The sequence below is a fragment of the Bison bison genome, unplaced genomic scaffold, assembly GCF_000754665.1.
Source record: "Bison bison bison isolate TAMUID 2011002044 unplaced genomic scaffold, Bison_UMD1.0 scf7180017864376, whole genome shotgun sequence".
Lineage (NCBI taxonomy): Eukaryota > Metazoa > Chordata > Mammalia > Artiodactyla > Bovidae > Bison > Bison bison.
The window spans coordinates 13,004,202-13,026,631 of record NW_011494948.1 but is presented as its reverse complement, the minus strand read 5'-3'; the positions used below and the strand labels follow the sequence as shown (position 1 = coordinate 13,026,631).

The following is a 22,430-nucleotide window of genomic DNA, read 5'->3' as shown; positions in this document are numbered from 1 at the left end:
AAGAAGCAACGGTCACACAAACTATTGCATAAAGCAGCAGGTACTGTGTTAACAACAACAACAACAACAATTTTCTCTCGTGTAAAATGGAAGCTATGATTATAGCATGGCAAGTACAAGGATTTTATATTTGATAAGATTACAAGCATCTTAGGAACTATAGTGTTAAATCAGTGAAGCAGTGTGCTCAGTCGTGTCTGACTCTTTGAGACCCATGGAATGTAGCCCACCAGGCTCCTGCAAGTTAAACATGCCCAGATCTCTGATATCCAGAAGTGACATGCCTCTGGACTTCTGGGAGTGCCCATGTTGGGACCACTACCAAAACATATAGCATATGTGTATATAGTATTTGACGAGATGCCATAGCTCTGAGGCACCAGTGAGAAACAGTCTTCATTTCAGCTAAATGTCATTAAATTTTTAACTTCACTTTCTCTTCCTTCTCATTATAAGCATTGCTCTGGCTTCCTTTTTGAGACTGTTTTTGGCCTGGAAGCAAAGTATTTTATCATGTCATTAAAGTGACTGTATAAACGACACCAGCAGAGAGCAATACAGCTTTTCTGGGATGGAGCAGCTGGCCACCAGGTAAGCTCAATTTGGTCATACAGTGAGAGGAATTCAAATTCCTGTTTCAGCAAAATGTCAAGTTACTACATGTCACAAACATTCAGGCTTGCTTTTGAATAATGGAAACCAAGAATGCTATTGAATTCTATCTATAAGAATATCCTTACCTATGTTATGAGCTACAGATAAAACTGGATTATCTGTGGCAACTGGAAATTATTAGTGAATTTTATTGTTTTCATTATAGTCTTTTAATGTATCAAAATTTCTGAGTTAGTGCATGAGGAATCAGAAAAAAGCCATGAAAACATAAAAATTATTTTGGAAAGAATAGGCTATATGTCAACCATCTCTTTAGCCCCAAGAACCACTAGATGAATCCATCTACAACCATGGAGACCTATGGATGCTGTTGGTGAGTGAAATGAGTAAGTGATGTCATTCATTAGTTCAAATGTATAACATCGACTAGTTACAAAGCAAATTAATGAGAACAGTGAGGCTATTCTGGTAAACAGAAAAATCGGGCGTTAAGGGTTATAGTAATGGTTATCACATCCTGTTTATTTCTGAGTTATTTTGGTTTTATATGTGTAGTAATGAGGAAATTCTTATTCCATAGAAGCAGTTGCTAATGCTAACAATTTTTATAGTTCACCTTAATCTTAGGATATTTATTTTTTCAATTAAACAGATCCTAATAGAAGAACTTAACAATGAGGGCAAAAAGTATTTCCTTTGGTAGTGAAATATTTTTACTATTGCTACAACAATTTTTACAATTTAGCTTAGCCTGAACAAGTTAAGATTAGTTTATGTTTGAGTATACTTTTTGTGAGTTATTGTTTAAAGATACTTCAAAATATATAAAATGAAATTTAATGACGCACCTCCATGGAACAACAGCTTATAGGGCACAGTTGGAAAATCACTAATTTAATGCAACAAATAACTTTCTCACCCCCACTAGTGGGTGAGAAAAATAAGGTCCAGAAGGGTCTTTTTGCTGTCCATGGTACTTCCCAATCTTGACAGGGAATAAATGTGGCTACCTAAATGGGATTTTGCTTTCAAATAATAGGCTAACAATCCTAGTATAATACAGGAAAAGTAAAGAACTATCTCAATGACTAATAAATTTCTTTTGAAATGCCAAAATATGTGACTTTATCTGTTGTAAATACATCTTGTGTTTTCCCTTTTAGGGGCTTCTAAGTTTGGACACAAAGGGGTTAGTTTATTGTCACCAACAAAGGTGTTGGTTTAATGTCACTAGAAAAGTCAAAGTGTTAGTTGCTCAGTCCTGTCTGACTCTTTGCGACCCCAGGGACTGTAATCTGCCAGGTTGCTCTGTCCATGGGAGAATGCATGGGATTCTCCAGGCAAGAATACCTGGAGTAGATAGCCATTCCCTTCATCAGGGAATCTTCCCAAACCAGGGATTGAACCTGGGTCTCCCACATTGCAGGCAGATTCTTTACCATCTGAGACACCAGGGAAGCCCTTAATGTCACTATTAGACAGTTAAATCTATAGTTAGAAAACAGTTCCTTGAGTGCTTGATTCTGCTATGTCTGATGGGAAAGCAGACTTATTTTATTGAGTTTCTTTAACTCCTTTTCTCAGACTATCACTTCTTATTTTCTCTCGAAATTCAGAAAGGTTGTTCTGATCCTAGGTGTGTAAATGAGTTCAGTGAATTTCATAGCAATTGTGCATTATCTTACCCTCAGACTAGAGTATCTACATTTCCTAAAGCAGTTTCCTCTTAAACTTCTCTTTCTGCTCAGTCTTAATTTTTACAGCTTTGTTTAATTACCTCTGTAATAAAAAAGCAGCATCCTGATATTCACTTCTTATTTTTCCTTTCTCCTTTTCCCACTTCTTTCTCTCTTTTTTAATAGCCACCTGTCCCAACATTTATACATGTGCTGTATTAGATGTTTTAAAATAACACAGACATAGAAAAAGCATCAATTTTACAAAATTCCTTCAATGTAGAATGGCCTTTTGCTCTTGAATAATAAGAAATAGGCCAAAAATATTACTCCAACAGAAGATGGGTAAAAATTAGAAGCCAGAAGAAAATGAGTAGATTTTTTTCTGACTATAAACGTGTTTCTTAAAATTGTTAAAAAATACTTTTATTTCACAGCTGTTTTTTATGACCATCTCTTCACTGAAGTTTTTTTTTTTTTTTGAGTAGAGGGGAAAAGCTTTATATGCAATTATGGGAAGGGAATCCTTCATTTCTCCTAGAAATACACATATACATTTTCTTGGAACTATATATAAGAGCTTCAGAATCTCTCTATGGCTAAGTCAAACTGTTTGAATTGAGATAATTATGCTTTTCACTCACTGGTCCTCCTGGTATAGATATGGATAAAGATGCATATAATAAGTAGAAAACTTTAAACTAGGGTTGAATTGCATGAGTTAGAATTATCTTGGCTAAAAATACCTCATATCCTTAATATTTCCAAAATAAAGAGGTCCAAGCAAAATTTTCTTACCTCATTTAGTTTTTATACCATATCCAATCTTTAAAATGCAATTTTCTGGTGGAATATGAAGCAAAGTTAAACTTCACCTAAATTATATATTTATAAAATATCTATTCTTCTGTTTCTTTAATGAAAATCTGTTATTTTGAGTTCACTTTTACCAGCTAGATAGCATGATTTCTATGAGTAAATTAATATTAGAAATTTCATATCACATGTAGAATTAAGAATTTCTGAATGTGAGGCAGAAAGAATACAAGAAAATATACTTTAGAAAATTAACAGCAGAAAACAAAAACTCAAATTGCCTACAATTCAAAGGTAGAGTAATTTTCATCCACTTGGCTCATGTAGTAGTTCACCTATTCAAATTTTATGAATATATAATTAGTAAGCTATTATTTAAAAAAAAAAAATTGAGGTGTTCCTCAGAAATCCAAGGCTCTAGGAAAGGATTCCCTATCTTTCGGTCTACATGATGAGTTTTGTAGAAGAGTTTTCATACATCCTCTCCCACTTGTTGAGGATGAGTAAGCCATATTAACAAAGAGAATTACCAGGAAGTGTTGAAATTAAAAAAGCAAATGTTCACCATGAAAAGATTCCTGACCCATACTTCTATGACTACTTATCATCTGGAATATTTCATTCATCAGTCTGATTCTTGATCCTGCAAATAACTGAGGGCCAACTATGGTTTCCCCAAAGTAAACATATGTGGAAGGTGTCAAGTGTTTTTTTAGGGCTTCTAATTAAAAAGATCTTTTAAAAAAACCTATTAGAAATAAGCCCTGCTTTCTATTCAACAAAGGCTGAGCTTATCTAAATGTGGAAGAACTGTTCTAAGGCTGATTTTTATTCTGGTTCACTGGTGTGGCCCACCACAGGCTAAATAGGGTCAACTGTGACCCTGAAATATGGTCTGCTCTGATCATCTCAAAGAATCCTGAGAACACTGTAGCATCACGTTTGTTAAGAGTAGAAACAAGTAACCAGAATGGAATGAAATCAGAAGACAAAATGTCTCTGCAGAGTGCTTTACCTGCAGCTCTATCAATGGAAAACCCATGGACCCTGAGGTGGCATTCTACAGCAGCAAGAGTAAGAGGCATGGGTCCTAATAACCCATGACTAAAAATGGACACTGGGCAGCAGCACTTACTTATTTTAAACTAAACGCTTTTTAATTCAAGAAGCTTATTTGAACTTGATTTATGTTTATAGTAGATAAACTGGTAAATGTGACTGACCTGGCTGGACAAGGATCCAAGTTGCACTCCTGAAGCTTAGGCTTGGGTTTGATGTTCTCAGGGTAATAGTGACAGTACTGGTCAGCAACCACACGGTTGCTCCGAAGATCGTAACACTCAGCCGATGTTAGCTGGTAACCTGTGGTATCAAGCCATTTGGGCAAGTTTCAATGTATACATCAATGCAATGTATTCCCTTAGGCTATTTTGCCCATTTCATATTAATGAAAATTCTTTCCCAGTGCTCCAGTCGTTTCCAGGACCAAAGAGAGATAAATGGAAGGCTCATTAATTTTTACAGGTCTCAAATGCTATGTTTTCCCCAACTTTTAATAATTAAATGATACCATAGGGTTTGAACTACATAAGGGTAAAGCTATAAGACTACTGTAAGAACTATTTTTATTAATTTGCTTTATATAATCTAAAAGTCTAACATAGAATTCTGTATCCAAAAGATATTTATTTACAAACCATCTCATGTAAGGATGCAAAACTGCCTCCCTTGTACTTGGGGCATCAGGGTGAATAAACTCCCCCCCAAAAAAAAAAAATTAATCCCAACACTGTTCCTCTTGGTCAGTGGTGACCCATAATATAGAATCAGCTACCTACCTGGAAACATGTGTTTTCCTTTGCCTAAATTCAGCCTGAATGGACTGAATGGATATGAATTGATGACCAAGACCTAAATAGTGAAATCTCAAGTTTTCCTATACAACCAAAACAAAACTAAAAACTTCCTACTGTTCAACTTTTGTTTCAAAATCCTTTGCCATTTCTAATTGTGTAGCCAATATTTATTGATTTACATGTGCAAATTTCCACTGTTTAGAGAAATCCTCTTTTTTTAAAAAAAAAGAAATTGTGCTGCTGAATAATACCGAATTCTACTCACAATATGTATTACTTTTCTTACCTGCCTCTTTTTTGTTCTGTGAATTTCTGGTGGTATGGTGATGAAGACTTAGATTCTTGGGGTGAAAAGTAAATGTGCATAGAGTATTTTTTAAAGTTAGGGCTTTCGTATCAGTGTAACCTTCATCAACTCCAAAATATATTCCCCCTGGACAGTGGTTGAATACTGTTGTTGTTAAACACGTGTTAGAAAGTCAGATTTAGAGTGGTTAAAAGTCTAGCAAAAGATTTCAGGAAATCAGAGGGAGACTTATAAACCAGATTTCCTGACTTGAGGCTGTGTTCTCAGACCACCCACAAAAATTAATTGTTCATTAAAGACCTAAATAAAGAGCTTTTAACAATTTTACTGTCAGGATGAAAAGTATGGAAAGTAATGGCTAAAAACACATGTTCCACTTAATTTTTTCTCTCATAAGAAAATAAAAAAGCAAAATGATATTTTATAAAAGTAAATATACTTCTGTTTTTCAATTACATTATGCTTCAAGCAGATAATCTGATGACAAGCTAATTATTTTATAAAGTTTCCAGAAAACCATTTCTACTTAAGGATAGAATTTTATCATGTAGTAAAATTTGGGCACAAGCAGTAAGCAAACACTGAATGTGAGATTATGATTTTTAAAAACCATAATTTGTCAGCTTAAAAATGCAGTTGGGAAGCTCTTCTAGAGTGTGTGAAATGAAAACTTAGAACAAAAACGAAATGAAGGACCAAAATGGTCAGGTAATTGTGTTTTCTAAAGTTTCACAAGGTATTTGATGTAGCAATTCTTAAGACTTAGCAAAATATTCAACTAGTTGAATCTGGAACTAGAAACATATAAAGGAATTCAGAGATCATTTCCTCAGAGATTTTCAAACTACGGTCCATGAAATGTGAGGGAAGTGTTAGTCACTCAGACGTGTCCGACTCTCTATGACCCCATGGTCTGCATAGCCAGCCAGGCTCCTCTGTCCATGAAATTCTTCAGGCAAGATTACTTGAGTGGGTTGCCGTTCCCTCCTCCAGGGGATCTTCCTGATCCAGGGATCGAACCTGGGTCTCCTGCGTTGCAGGCAGATTCTTTACTGTATGAGCTACCAGAGGCTGGTTTCTACATCCTTCAGATCTCTGAGCAATGTTCCTTTATCTGGCTTCCTAATATGATTTCCTTTGAGGAAAGGGTTTGAGAGCTCAACACATTTGTGAACTGCTGCTGGTTCTACTTCTTCATTTAGATGTGAGGAAAATAAAGCCCAAAGTGTTTGACTTATATATGAATCTAACATCAATTGTCTTATTATATAGTAAGCCATTATCAAGGTTACTGTAATTGCACTCCAACAGCAGCCCTGTGTGAAACTGTCACAACAGGCCTACTATTGAAGTGCTATTCTCTCAAAACATGGTTTTTATTAAAAAAAAAAGAAAAATAATTTCTTAGATTTCTTTTTTTGAAACTGCTTCCTGTGTTAGTCATTAACAGGTATATCAAAACAACGTATTCCCATAAACATCAAAGTAATTGGCACTTTCTTCTTAAACAAAGTAATTTTCTATGTAGCACAGACAGAGTGACTGGAAACATTATTTTATTGAAATGTTTAAAATGTTGAATTAATAATTATGTAACAACCAAGGGAAAACACTTATTTTTAAGGTAAAATCTAACACTGCTCTATAAAACCTCATTTTCAACTGTTTGTTCACATTATGTAGACATAGGTAACACAGCTGAAGATGACTTATATGTTCCTATAGTTTTATGAGAATTAATGGGTAGTCATTTGTCTTCATTTTGAGGTACTATCCTTTTTTCTTGTCAAAATAATACAGTTATACATGTGTGGATTAGTTACTTAAACAGTGCCAATTAACAGGCTTTCATGAAGATGGAGCTAGAATTTATTTCATGTGCTCATTTTTAAAGGAACAGACATACAATTTTATAACCGTTAAATTACCAAAATTTTCAAAAAGGTACTCCACAAATAACTGGCTCACTTGGCAATAAAACTAAAATATTCATAGACTGCTGATTACCCTTCTGGAAAGAATTCTGGTAACATATGCCAATAGCCACAAAAATTCTGAAACTCTTATGAGTTTAGTCCAAGGAAATAATATGAAGGGAGAAAAATACTTAGGTATTAAGCTATTCATTACATTATAAAAGAAAAGTTTAAATGAAATGAATGATCTTCTGTAAGTATATAGTTAAATAAATTATTATAAAATAATCAAAATAAATTATTATGTAGCCATTTAAGTAATCATTAAAGAAAAGAGGTGGGGAGGGAACCTTTTCCAGTAACACAAAATGCTGTTCATGTTACAGACATGATGGAGCAGAGATTGGAATTCATCTGGTGACTTTTCAGGAGAGATGTGTTTTAAAGTATACATGTATACCTGTGGCGGATTCATTTTGATATTTGACAAAACTAATACAATTATGTAAAGTTTAAAAATAAAATAAAATTTAAAAAAAAGGAAAAAAAAAAAAGTATAAATAAGGCAAGTGGCATTCCTTTTATTGCACGGATGATGGGGTAGAGCTGAAAAAGAACTGAGCCTAAGTCTACAGTACATTGATTTTTTTTTCCCTAGTAATAAACTATTTTCTTTAAATTAATTTCTGATTCTTCTTAGATACATCATGTTACGGAGAAGACCTGACAAACAATCTTCATCTGTTTCCTGAATAGATAAGTTCATTCAGCCAGAGGAATAGTTTGTTCTCAAATGAACAGAACTGCCTCCAGACTAAGTTGTTGCCAGGCCATGATATTGCTTGTTCTGAACTTAAATGAATCAAGGAAAGAAGGAAAGACTATTTCCTCTGATGGGACTCTACAGCCAGAAAACGTGCATGGGGCATCTGGACTGAGGTATCTACCTCATGGGAAGGCTTCAGGACTTGGCCCCATTGAGATGAAAGAATCTGGTCCACACAGCACTTCCATATGCTAAAGCAACTCTATTCTTAAAGCAGCTGAGTCTTCCCTCATGGATGCCAAGAGCTTCTAGACTAAGTGAACAGCATTACCTCCTCCACAGGTTGCTGAGCAAGGAAAGAAGTCCGTCTCCCTCCATCGGTGGATGATAGGCTGATAGAAGATGAACTGGACTGTACTGTTCTCAGGCCCCGAGCTGCGAATCTGTAGGAGACAACGGCAAAGCACAGGAACTAGTGTGACGGAGGGGTGCCCTCTGGGCTCCTTGTAGCTTGGACAAGGATGTGTGGTAGTGATGATGGTCTCAGGTTGTGTCAAGGACCACACTGGGAGAGAAGGGGCAATGGCAGCTTCACCCATCTTACCATCTAACCAGCAAATGGTCCTTGCAGAAACCATCACTATCATCACTTCAGTTCTGCGGCCACAGAACAAGGTCTCAACGTGTGATTCTAGCAAGTGTATCCGAAGCCACTGACTCCCTCACCCTCTTTTAGTTTCACCCTCTCTGGTACAACAGGTAACATTATGTGAATTTTTCAATGTAGGTTCAGAAATAGATAATTTGTTCTAAGAAAATTATAAATGCAATCTGCTTCAAAAAAACTAAAGGTACTGTCACTGTTCAAGAGAAATAAAGAGCTAAAGAATTAAGTAGCGCCTCTCACTCTGAGACTTCCCTGGTGGCTCAGACAGTAAAGCGTCTGTCTACAATGCGGGAGACCTGGGTTTGATCCCTGGGTCCGGAAGATCTGCTGGAGAAGGAAATGGCAATCTACTCCAGTACTATTGCCTGGAAAATCCCACGGATGGAGGAGCCCGGTAGGCTACAGTCCATGGGGTCCCGAAGAGTCGGACACGACTGAGCGACTTCACTGTCACTATCTCACTCTGAGACATACTGCGAGTTTCCTGGCAATGGTGTGATTGATAGATCTTAATGTGCAAAGTTACCAATGGTAAGCTCACTGAAATGTAAATTCCTGAGTTCAAGCCCAGAGATGCAGGCAATTTAAATGTAGAGAGTCCAGAAGTCAAATTTTGAAAAGCACCAACTTACATTACAAAATCATTTATTTCAAATAAAACAGGTGTTTATGGAAATTATAGCTCTTTTGTTTTTTTAAAAGAGGGGAATGTGAGGCAGTTCTTTCAAACTCTTAATAATTCTTTAATAGTTTAAAAATACAGGTTGAGGAAACAAAGTCAAACTGAAAGAGAAGGAAAAGTATCCAACAGGAACAATGCACTGCTTTTACAAAGACAAATGACATACAGTATTTGAACAGTTGGGCAAAGGCAAGGCTTGGGCTATTTCTTATACTGAAGGAAGGTCTATGGAAAGCCTGGTGGACCACCTTCTACTCCAACTCCATCCTGGCAGTTAGAGGAGCAACAGTCCACAGATTCATGTCCCGTACGTCTTTGCTAATGTTTTCAAGCTTAGCATTGTTCCAACTGCCCTTTACCTAGGAAAAATTGATGGGTTTGGGCTTCAGCTTTTTTTTTAAGATAGCCTTATTTTATTTTGCTACTGAGTTTAGAAACAATTAAGCACCTAGGATGCAAAGAAAGAAGGATCAGGTGCTAACCCCTGTATCAGTTTTTGGCACTGGGATGAGAATATGAGATGTTTCTCAGAAAGTCTGGGAGCATTGCAAAGTGCAAAGATGAGAGGAAAGCTATAGAATATCTCACATTATGCGAGGATTCTGACCCATGGAGCATCCCAGTTTTTCCTGATTAAAATAAACATTGATATGATTTCCTACTTTAAAGCAAAAACAGCTGAAGCAATACCCTGTCTTTCACAGAAGGGGAGCATGGCCTACCGATTAGTATTTTTCAGTCTTATGTGTCAGATACAGGATATCTAACTGCTTGTTTCAGTTCAGTTCAGTTCAGTCGCTCAGTCATGTCCGCCTCTTTGCGACCCCATGAATTGCAGCACGCCAGGCCTCCCTGTCCATCACCAACTCCAAGAGTTCACTCAAACTCACATCCATCGAGTCGGTGATGCCATCCAGCCATCTCATCCTCTGTCATCCCCTTTTCCTCCTGCCCCCAATCCTTCCCAGCATCAGAGTCTTTTCCAGTGAGTCAACTCTTCGCACGAGGTGGCCAAAGTACTGGAGTTTCAGCTTTAGCATCATTCCTTCCAAAGAACATCCAGGACTGATCTCGTTTAGAATGGACTGGTTGGATCTCCTTGCAGTCCAAGGGACTCTCAAGAGTCTTCTCCAACACCACAGTTCAAAAGGATCAATTCTTCTGCCCTCAGCTTTCTTTATAGTTCAACTCTCACATCGATACATGACTACTGGAAAAACAATAGCCTTGACTAGACGGACCTTTGTTGACAAAGTAATGTCTCTGCTTTTTAATATGCTGTCTAGGTTGGTCATAACTTTCCTTCCAAGGAGTAAGTGTCTTTTAATTTCATGGCTTCAATCACCATCTGCAGTGATTTTGGAGCCCCCCAAGATATTCACTTAGGTGGCTACAAATACTTAATATTGGTATAGTTGTCATTCTATTGCCTTTATCTTCCATTTGTAAACTCTGCAAAGGCAAGTATCATTCATCTTGCATACTCCTCTTTCTTCAGCATCATCCACAGTGCTTGGCACACAGCAAGTATTCAAATAATTGCTGAATGAATGTATGAATGAACCAACCAATGAATGATACTGATTATGGTCCTTTCAAGCATTTTCAGAATTGCAAACTATTATTTGTGACAAATTCTTGGAAGCCTTACAGCTTCTTGAGAATTTGGTGGCAAGAGTGGTAAAGAACCCACCTGCCAATGCAGGAGACATAAGAGATGCAGTTTTGATCCTTGGATTGGGAAGGTCCTCTAGAGGCAGGCATTGCAACCCACTCCAGTATTCTTGCCTGGAGAATCCTATGGACAGAGGAGCCTGGCAGTCTACAGTACATGGTGTTGCAAAGAGTTGGAGACGACTGAGGCAACTTAGCACAAACTGCAAGAATATCCCCAAATTAAAATATAGTAGACTGAGGCATTTGGGCTTCCCTGGTGGCTCAGACAGTAAGGATCTGCCTGCAATGTGGGAGATGTGGGTTTGATCCCTGGGTTGGGAAGATCCCCTGGAGAAAGGCATTGCAACCCACTCTAGTATTCTTGCCTGGAGAATCCCCATGGACAGAGGAGCTTGGAGGGCTACAGTCCATGGGGTCACAAAGAGTTGGACATGACTGAGCAACTAAACACAGCACAAAGGCATTCAATAAAGGTTACATTTTTATATACATCTTGAAGTTTTCTTAAAGATTCCAATCATTTCTTTTCGATAAAGTGTTGGTTAAATTGATTATGTTGATAAAATTCATAAAAAGAAGCAGATTGTTACAACATAGTCCTTGCCCAATAGTACTTTCTGCCCTCCTATGAAAGCTATCGCTTTAAACAGGATAGTAGCAGAAAAGGCTTATAAAAATGCTAGTTATTATTGGAATAAAACATAGACTCAATTTTTCCACTGTTTTAACAGTTGGAAATGCTAAGATTCGAGGTTATTCAGTAAAAATAATGAAAAAAAAATGTTAGCACCCAACTTTATTTTTACACTTCCTATAGTGTTTTCTAGTCCTCCTAGAATGCCAGACCTCAGTACTGGGAGACATAGATAATAGTTCAGCCCACAGGCCCTTGGCTCAGGGTTGCATGAGAGATGTTGGCTATGGATTTACTGCCCAAAGTACTTGAGTAGGGTAGTAGATCAGAGATGCTTCTTTGGAAATAATAACTGTAATGTTGGCTAAGGAACAAAGAGGTGGAAGCAATGTGTCAGGACTAAGATGCTGAGGCAGGGCAAACTAAGGTCTAATGGAAGGCTGGTCTCGGTGCTCATATGGAGAAGGAGGGCAGAGAACTGAGCAGAGTGGAGCCAGAGGAGGCAGGACTGGACCGGGGCCTGCCACTCTCAGTGTCAGAGAAAGGTGAGGAGTTGGTTCTCTGACTCTGTCTTCAACCTAGCTGTACCATTGGTAAAACAAGGTGGGGAACTCAACAAGAAATGCAGTATACAGTAATTAGAATTGACTGGCATAAAGAAGCATATTTATTGGAGGAATCACTACCTGTAAAGGTTGAGTAGGAAAATGAATCACTATTCATTACATGCTTCTTTTTTTCCCCCATAGTTAATTTAGTGTTTTCCTCTCTAGAATGTTTGGCTTACAAAAATGGTTTTCCCTTTGTATAGCATAGGTGGACAGGTATGGGGTGGGCATCTAGAGACAGGCTGGGTGGCAGGGTGAAATCAATCTGTATTTAAACATTTGCCAAAGTCCAGCCTCCATGAGAGAAAGGAAATGATGATTTCAATCCTACCCAAGATTCACAGGCTGCCCAAATTTCACAAAGTCTATCTTTATCACATTAGCTTGTAGCAAGTATCTGTAGCTTTTACTATGTGTTCATTTTATTTTGGTACTTAATTATAGTCATCACTATTTCAAAATTCCTACTCAGTGTTTTTTCTCTCAAACGGCATCATGAACTAGGAAAGGGCGGATACCATATTTCAAAGTCAAGCTGCCTCAGGCATGAAGAATCTCCTTGGAGAAGAATACACATGAAAGTTCTGTAAACTTACTTCATGAAGTGAACTCTCATAACTTTATGTATGTGATTTCTGCTTAGGAGCCCTGCCTATTGTTTCACCTTTAATAAAAATTTGGGGGATGCTGAATTATGTATGGGGTTATGCTTCCCTGATAGCTCAGTTGGAAAAGAATCTGCCTGCAATGCAAGAGATGCCAGTTTGATTTCTGGGTCAGGAAGATCTGCTGGAGAAGGGAGAGGCTACCAATCCAGTATTCTTGGGCTTCCCTTGTGGCTCAGCTGGTAAAGAATCTGCCTGCAACGTGGGAGACCTGGGTTCAATCCCTGGGTTGGGAAGATCCCCTGGAAAAGGGAATGGCTGCCCACTTAGGTATTCTGGCCTGGAGAATTCCATTGTCTGTATAGTCCATGGGGTTGCAAAGAGTCAGATACAACTGAACGACTTTTACTTTCACTTTCATGCTTAAGTCTGTCCAGAAAGAAATATGAAGGTGTCATCTCTACTTAAATATCCTAACTTTGCAAATAGAAACCACCAGCTTTCTATTCCTTAGAGTGCTTAGGCAAAAATTATGCTATCAATCTTCCTAATCAAATTCCCCAACTATGAAAATGTAATGCATTTAGAAAATTATGCTCTTTAGGAAATAACTGTTCTTTAGTTGTCAGTATATGAATTGTGAATCAGTGTTCTTGTTCTGAGTATGATGATTGGTTATTATTCTTCAGTGCCTGCATGTGTGTGCTAAGTCACTGTGTCTGTGTCTGACTTTGTGACCATATGGACCATAGCCCACCAGGCTCCTCTGTCCATGAGGAGCAAGAACACTGGAGTGGGTTGTCATGCCTTCCTCCAGGGGATCTTCCCGACCCAGGGGTTGAACCCATGTCTCTTATGTCTCCTGCAATGGCAGGGGGTTCTTTACCACTAGTGACATCTGGGAAGCCCATTCTGCAGTGTATTTTGGCTACTTTGATGGCTTAAGTACTCACTCATTGCTTTTTCCTTCTGCTAATATGGCTTTCTTAAATTTTAAAAATAGTTCAAACTGAATACTTATAAATATGCCTTAGCTGCTTTCACAAGAAGAGCTAAGTTCAATGTTCTGAAAAAGAATACTGCTGCTGCTGCTACTAAGTCGCTTCAGTCGCGTCCGACTCTGTGCGACCCCATAGACAGCAGCCTACCAGGCTCCCCCGTCCCTGGGATTCTCCAGGCAAGAATACTGGAGTGGGTTGCCATTTCCCTTCTCCAATGCACGAAAGTGAAAAGTGAAAATGAAGTCGCTTAGTCATGTCCGACTCTTTGAGACCCCATGGACTCCATCCATGGGAGTTTCCAGGCAAGAGTACTGGAGTGGGTTGCCATTGCCTTCTCCAGAAAAAGAATGACTTAAAAAAAAAACCCTCTTCTATCTGGGAAGGTCCTTCTCTTTTACCGGGTCTGTAGTTTCTGAAAAGATAGCCTGGTAGGGGAAGAAGGGGATGCTAAGCCAGATAATTATCTAGCCAATAGCCAATCATCCTCAACAGTTAATGTGATTATAGGTGTGCCTACATCCATTTGTCTTATAGCTACACCTGCCAAACTGTTCCTGGGTATACCACTTGTAAATCAATCAACCTCGGACCATCTTCAGAGAAGTGGTTGTATGCCATGGTGTAGAGAGAGTATTGTAAAAAGTTTGACCAGAAGTTAAAGCATTTGAAAAGATGGAAAGGAAGTCATTCAGTTCTATTTGCTTTTATACGCACTACCTCATTCAATTCCTCACAAAGACTATGTGGAGAGATTCTTATTACTATTTTTCAAATAAGTAATAGGTTCCAGGAGGTAAAACAACATACTCAAGGTCACACCTCCAGGAAGCAGGACAATATCCACAATTCTAGAGCATCTATCTTTTTTACCCCTCTACACCAGCATTGCCAAAAATGTACAGCCAACATATGAATTACAAATTTTTGGAAGACATGGCTTCCCTAGGAAAAAAGATGAGTGCTTAGTCCATTTGTAAAGGTGGCCAGAAAAAGAATTCCAAAAAATAATACATAGCAATTCTCACTGTGAGAAAAATCTTTCTTTCATGCAAAAAGTCTTTTTCTTTTAAAAAAGCAAAAATGGTATTTTGACAATAAAGTTCCTTGGAGATGTTGACAAAGTACCATTCTGACCCCGATGTATTTCATTCAGAAAGGAAGTTGTTGCTTAAACAAGTGCATAATGAAAAAGAGATTATACTTTGAATGACACTGAAAACTGAATTATAAACTGTGTATATAATTTTTAAGCACTGAAATCATGAAAGATGATAAATAAGCAAAAGGTAATCTTTTATTTTCAGCTATTCCCTGGGGAAAATTAAGGAAGAAAAGGTTGCTTCACTATAAATTACTGGGAATAAAAGTAATTTTGTTCTTTTTATTTTATATCTTCTTATATTATCTTGCTTATTTTCAAGTTTGAGTAAAAGGATTTTTAAAAATTATAATCTATTTTATACTAATTTTACATTTATTTGATTCTGATCTTTTCTAATGAAACTTTCATCTCCTCTCATTTGCAACCTGAAGCTAGGTCACCAAACAGGATATAATGAAAAAAAAATCACTAAAATGATAGCTTGGCCTGTTTTTGAAAGAAGATATTTACAGGTTGCTAGGATCTAGGAAGTTATCACAAAGTTCCCCGAAGTTAATTTTTCCTTTAATATGTACTTATACACAGAGAGGAAAAAAAATATCCTCTTAGCCATTCCCTTCTCCAGGGGATCTTCCTGACCCAGGGGTCAAACCCAAGTTTCCCACATTGCAGGTAGATTCCTCACCATCTGAGCCATCAGGGAAACCCTCTTAGAAGCAACACAGAAGACTAAAAAGAGTTGGAGACAGAAGTAAGGAGACATCTTCGGTCCTGGCTTGTCACTGGCCTGAGCTAAGGAATGTCACTCAACTTCCCTCAGGCTCAGTGTCCTTGCAGGCAGAAAGAAGATGTCACCTCTGTTCCATTTCAGCAACTGCCATCTGGTGAAAGTTGCTTGTTGGTGCTTATTGGGCTTTTTATGGAGCTATGAAGACAGATATAATTCTGCTTTTGAGGAACACACAGAGGGGAGATATGATGTAAATTGGAATCTAGGGTCGAGTCACAGAATGCTTCTGGAAGGGGAAAGTCCTGAGGTACAAATATGAATTAGGGAAGAGAATGCAAGAAGAAAAGAACATTGCAGCTAGAGGACACAGCATTGCGTGAAGGTAAAGAGTGCAAGATGTTGGAGGACTTGTCAGTCATACAGTTGACTGAAACAGGAGAGGAAAACTCAAAGCTGAGGTGGGAAACGTAGACAGAATCCAGATTATTGAGAGTTACATGTGCTGGGCTATGGCTTTGCATTTTAGTCCCAAAGCAAGGAGTGGAAGTGAGGGGCAATGCAGGATCGTGAACAGGGAAAACACTCCAGTTTTTAGAAAACTCACTCTGAAGGCGGTATAGACAATGGCTCAGCAGCTGGGAAACTCATTCAGAGCCCATCACATTAATTCAGGTGAGAAACACATAGACCTAAATTAAGAGACGGTGGCAAGAACAGAGAAGAAAGAACGGTCTTGAGAGATGGCATGGAGGTAGAGCTGACAGAGTTTAACGTCTAACTAGGGGTATACAGGAGAAGGGAAATGGTGTGAATCACAGGTTTCTGACTTGGCTGGGTAAACAGTGTGGTATTCCACAAGAAATAAAGAAGATAAAGTAGGTTTCTGGGGCTAGACAAGTCCAATTTTGGACACATTGAGCGCATTGTCCCCGTGGGTGATGTGCAGAAGGCAGCTGGCCATATGAAATGCATTTGACAATTCTGCGAACTGTTCCAGTGTGGATAATGTTACTTGAACTCAATTCTATATTTTCAGTATGTGTATTAACTCTTTTAAGGCCACTAGGTAAATTAGTGTAAGTGGTTTATTCTAAGGGCTTCAAAAACTAAGATAGCTCTCATTTTTTACTGTATTTGTTTGTTAAACTGAAATTATTTAACTACCTGCAATGTCATTTCTATTGTGAGCTATCTCTGATGGTTTGTGGGTACTTGTTCATGGGCATGTAGCTGGCATCTGGACTGAATTAAAAAGGGTTACCACGCAGATGGAGACAGAGGACAGAACTCTGGAACCCTTCTTTCATGCAACCTCATTGCCCATCACATTTTCCTAAATGCATCCCTACTTCCAGCTGCCATGGGGTCATCAAGCCTTGGCTTAAATCACATGTCCTCTGGCTTCAGGTCCCACGATGAAAAATTTATGGAGTCTTGGACACATTACAAGTTTTACAGCTTTACAGCTGAAATCCTTCTAGTCCTTCTGACCTACTGAAGGAAAGAAAATATGTTTTATTTTATTGGGATTCCCAAACATTTCTTTGAGTATATACATTTTCCCTACAGAATGTGTATGTTGCTTCCAGCAATGTGTTTCATATTACGTTGAAGAGTAGGGACGCTCTGATAGAAGGAAACAGCTTGGTCTTGTTGCCAGTACAAGAGGAAAAAAACAACTTGCAATTGGAAGCATGATAAAGTCTATGGATCATTAATTTGCCTTTCTCTTTGACTGAGGATACCTTATATGAGTCAATGACTGTACCCTAGTTTGTTTTAAAAATGGTACGTATCCCTAACTCATCATATGCTGGCTTTTTGAGGGGAGGTCTTTTTACTAGCTTATACACACACAAATATATATAAATGTATGTATGTATGTATTTTCTTCCTAGAACCTTAAAATTATCCATGTTCTTATTGCATGTTCTTATAAAGTAGCTCACGCTTGCTCAGTTGCATCTGAGTCTTTGCAACCCCAAGGACTGTAGCCCACCAGGATTCTCTGTCCATGTGATCTTCCAAGCAAGAATACTGTAGTGGGATGCCATTTCCTACTCCAGGGGATATTCCTGACCCAGGGATCGTGCCCACGTCTCCCGAGTCTCTTGCACTGGCAGGCAGATTCTTTACCGCTGTGCCACCTGTAGCTCAACACCCTTGAATTAAACATTTCCTGGATAACAAGCTTTCCAATCTATGTCAAAGCCTAAAGTCTCTCTTTCTTCAGGGGATTATAAGTAATACTAGTTCAGATGTGGCTTGAAAACGGGCTCACCTTGACAATGAAATCTGCTGTAAGTGGTCCAGCCATTCTCAGTATCTCTTTGTCTGGAAATTTCTGGAAGTCCACACTAGAATTGTCCACAAGAAAGATGCCTGTAGAGCTGAGACTGTTTTCACCTTTAGCCCCCTGGAGGGTTTTGGTTTCCAGATCTACATAATCAAACACAGGAAGAGGAAAGAAAGATGTTCCCAGGGCTACCACAGACCACACGCAAGCACATCCCATACAAAATCTAGAGCTACAAGAGGGAGAAGTATCATTCTTTATAGGGCTGACATATTTGAAATGTGATAGAAACAAAATAGATAGGCACTGCTGGATCACATAGGAATTGATGCAGCAAATGAAATTATTTTAAAAGTTATTAATCAAGAATTCAGGGCTCCCTGTCAAAAAATCTTCAATTCCCTGGATGACTTCATTTGGGTACCCTAATTTACCACAACCATATTCTTTGGACTAAACCATCTTATCCCCCATACATCTTATTGATTTCAGTCTTTACAGCCCTCAGTCTCAAATTTACCCAGTAGTTTTCCTTTTTGTCTATGAGACCCAGGGTACCTCTCTGAGTTCCTTAAGCACTCATTGGGTAATTTGATATTCATGTGTTACCTTGCAGTTATTGATACTTTGTGGTTACTTATTGCACATGGGCTATTGTTCAAAATGAAAAAAACAAAAACAAAAACAAAACTACAGTGGCTTAAAGACAGAGAACTAACTATCCTCTTTACTTCTCTTTCTTTTTAAAATCCTTTTTAAATTCAGTCCTGTGTACTTATATGGCAGCTCATAAGAACTTAGGATGGAGAGAAGAACGTCTGGATCCCTGGAGCATTCCAATCTGAATTTGCCCAGTGACAAAGCCTAGGCAGCATCTTTTGTTTTAGGAAATCAGAGCATGCTGGGGAGGAGGGTAATTTTGATATATATTTCAAAGCAGGTTAAATTCTCATGTGATTGAGTACTTTAGAATAATTGCCTGGTACATGAAGAAACGTGGTTCAGTTCAGTCAGTTCAGTCACTCAGTCGTGTCCGACTCTTTGTGACCCCATGGACTGCAGCACACCAGGCCTCGCTGTCCATCACCAACTCCCAGAGTTGACTCAAACTCATGTCCATTGAGTCGGTGATGCCGTCCAACCATCTCATCCTCTGTTGTGCCCTTCTCCCGCCTTCAATCTTTCCCAGCATTAGAATCTTACCCAATGAGTCAGTTCTTCACATCAGGTGGCCAAAGTATTGGAGTTTCAGCTTCAGCATCAGTCCTTCCAATGAATATTCAGGACTGATTTCCTTTAGGATGGACTGGTTGGATCTCCTTGCAGTCCAAGGGACTCTCAAGAGTCTTCTCCAACACCACAGTTCAAAAGCATCAAATTCTTCAGTGCTCAGCTTTCCTTATAGTTCAACTCTCACATCCATACATAACTACTGGAAAAATCATAGCTTTGGCTAGACGGACCTTTGTTGGCAAAGTAATGTCTCTGCTTTTAATATGCTGTCTAGGTTGGTTATAACTTTTCTTCCAAGGAGTATGCATCTTTCATTTCATGGCTGCAGTCACCATCTGCAGTGAGTTTGGAGCCCAGAAAAGTAAAGTCTATCACTATTTCCACTGTTTCCCCATCTATTTGCCATGAAGTGGTGGGACTAGATGCCATGATCTTAGTTTTCTGAATGTTGAGCTTGAAGCCAACTTTTTCACTCTCCTCTTTCACTTTCATCAAGAGGCTTTTTAGTTCCTCTTCACTTTCTGCCACAAGGGTGGTGTCATCTGCATACCTGAGGTTATTGATATTTCTCCCAGCAATCTTGATTCCAGCTTGTGCTTCATCTAGTCCAGCGTTTCTCATGATGTACTCTGCATATAAGTTAAATAAGCAGGGTGACAGTATACAGCCTTGATGTACTCCATTCCCGATTTGGAACCAGTCTGTTGTTCCATATCCAGTTCTAACCGTTGCTTCCTGACCTGCATACAGATTTCTCAAGAATCAGGTCAGGTGGTCTGGTATTCCCATCTCTTTAAGAATCTTCCTCAGTTTGCTGTGATCCACACAGTCAAAGGCTTTGGAATAGTCAATAAAGCAGAAATAGATGTTTTTCTGGAAGTCTCTTGCTTTTTAGATAATCCAATGGATGTTGGCAATTTGATCTCTGGTTCCTCTGCCTTTTCTAAATCTACCTTGAACATGTGGAAGTGCACGGTTCACGTATTGTTGAAGCCTGGCTTGGAGAAATTTGAGCATTACTTTGCTAGTGTGTGAGATGAGTGCAATTGTGACGTAGTTTGAACATTCTTTGGCATTGCCTTTCTATGGGATTGGAATGAAAACTGACCTTTTCCAGTCCTGTGGCCACTGCTGAGTTTTCCAAATTTGCTGGCCTATTGAGTGCAGCACTTTCACAGCATCATCTTTCAGGATTTGAAATAGCTCAACTGGAATTCCATCACCTCCACTAGAAACATGGATAGACTAAGTCTAACAATGGTTTTAAAACTTGCACAAAGACCCTTGGTTTTGGCAAGGGTTGTTTAGCAGAAACAATCCCTGGTACAGTAGGGATCTGGGTCTCCTAGTCATTTAGTCAGAATGACTCCCCTCTTGTACATTCTGTAGATTGAGGTTTTGGAGTTAAGGACAGTTTTCAGGTCTCTGGAGGCACTAAGATACCCAATTTAGTTACAATAAATTACTCTAGATGTCTACTTCAAGTTTCCTACTAGAAGGACTAACAATGGGTAGAAAACAGTGTCCAATTAATGCCCATGTCCCAGATGAAGTCGAGCAGCCCTTCTCTGGGAGTAGGTCTGGCCTTCCACCCAGGCCCCAGTGCAGGGAGGACCTCATGGAAGAATATAAGGCACATGCAGATGACATGGAGTGGGAGAAGCATAGTGGTTATCATCAGAGGGAAGCAGCTCTGTGTCTCTTTTCCCTAGCCTTCCCTCCTCCAGCTGCCTCCGCTAATTTGTGGAGGGATCTCCAGGACATAAATTAACTTAGTTTTGGAAAACTCATGAAGATCTAAGCCTGAGTATCTGATTCAGTTTCATCACCAGGCCTCCCAGCTATCTTTCCCAAAATACTTCTGACTAACGATGGGCTGGGCCTGGACAGACTATCTACTCATGTGGAGCGTGTGTTAGTCACTTAGTTGTGTCCAGCTCTTTGTGACTCCATGGACTGTGGCCCATTAGGCTCCTCTTTCTGTGGAATTCTCCAGGCAAGAATACTGCAGTGAGTAGCCATTTCCTTCTCCAGTGGATCTTTTTGACTCAGGGATTGAACCTGGGTCTCCTGCATTGCAGGCAGATTCTTTACCATCTGAGCCACTAGAGAAGCTCCCTAAATATTTACAGCTGGACTCATATTGGGCCAGCTTCTGGGACTCAAGGATAAAAGGGCTGCAAGAAAAACAGGGCAATATTTATTCACACATTTATTTTACTGAGTTATATTCCAAACATCAAAACTGCCTTAGTTATACATATGTTATCAATAGTATGCCTATTGGCAGAAAAAGCAGATTCTGTTTTGCTTTCCATCATTTATGATTATCATCTGAAGCTTCACCTATCCAATCTCTAAAGTAATTAAATCAAACAAAGCCAATTCTTCAGCTTCTTAGGAATCATACAATTAGGAAGTCTGGGATGCCACTACATTTATAAAAATGAATTTTCCTCTTACATCTATTCCTTTGGGTGGGTCCTTTCTTCTGCAATGAGGAGTAAGTCCGCCATTTGGTGATGGACTGGTCTAGACTTTTTTTTTAAGCCTCTCATTGCACAGAAAAATACTTTTTTTGACTGAGGTTGTTACACCAGCAGTTAATTCTGTCCAGTTCTCAAGGGGAAAAACAAATCATTTGAATGGTAATAGTGTACAAACATATATCATCCTTGGACATGTGAACAATATATTTTGGGGGGTTGTTCAGGGTTAAAAAAGGACTTGGGTCCATATAAGGTGGTTTCCCAGAATCTTTTGACTTTGCCTGGACTGTACCTTACTTATTCCTGTATGTCACATGACCTCTTAAATCCCACCTTTCCCATGACATGCAATTATTTTTATTTTTAGAAAGACTTCAGTAGGCTCTCTGAACTTTCACAGGCTCCAATTTGTCTCCCTCTTGTTTGTCTTTCTGGAATGATTTCATTTATAATCCAATTGCCAAAAGATAATGCTTGCTACCTAAATTGGCTTCTTAGGCAAGTGTGTGGGAGGGAAGAGAAAGCAGATGATAGATGGTTCTGGAGGAAGCTAGGAACAGTCACAGCGGAGATCAGAAATGCTCAAGGGACCAACTGAAGAGAAGTCTTTCAGTGAAAGTGAATTTTGCAGAGAATGCTGGCATATCCTGTCCTATTCTCTCCTAGTTTATAGCCTATAATTTTCTCCTTGTGATTTACAAGTTTCCATCTAAACAACACTACATGGTAAAAAAAAAAAAAAAAAAAAAATGGG

General features: G+C 38.8%; 1 protein-coding gene across 1 annotated transcript in view; it reads right to left on the bottom strand.

Annotated features, from left to right (window-relative positions):
- Positions 1–22,430, bottom strand: part of ADAMTSL1 (ADAMTS-like 1) — a 496,626-nt gene that overhangs the window by 267,293 nt on the left and 206,903 nt on the right. Inside the window, exons 7-9 of the mRNA XM_010857061.1 lie at positions 17,940–18,097; positions 8,284–8,395; positions 4,331–4,469 (exon numbers count right to left, since the gene is read on the bottom strand). Coding sequence (XP_010855363.1) covers positions 4,331–4,469; positions 8,284–8,395; positions 17,940–18,097 — 409 coding nt within the window. The remainder of the gene's footprint in view (positions 1–4,330; positions 4,470–8,283; positions 8,396–17,939; positions 18,098–22,430) is intronic.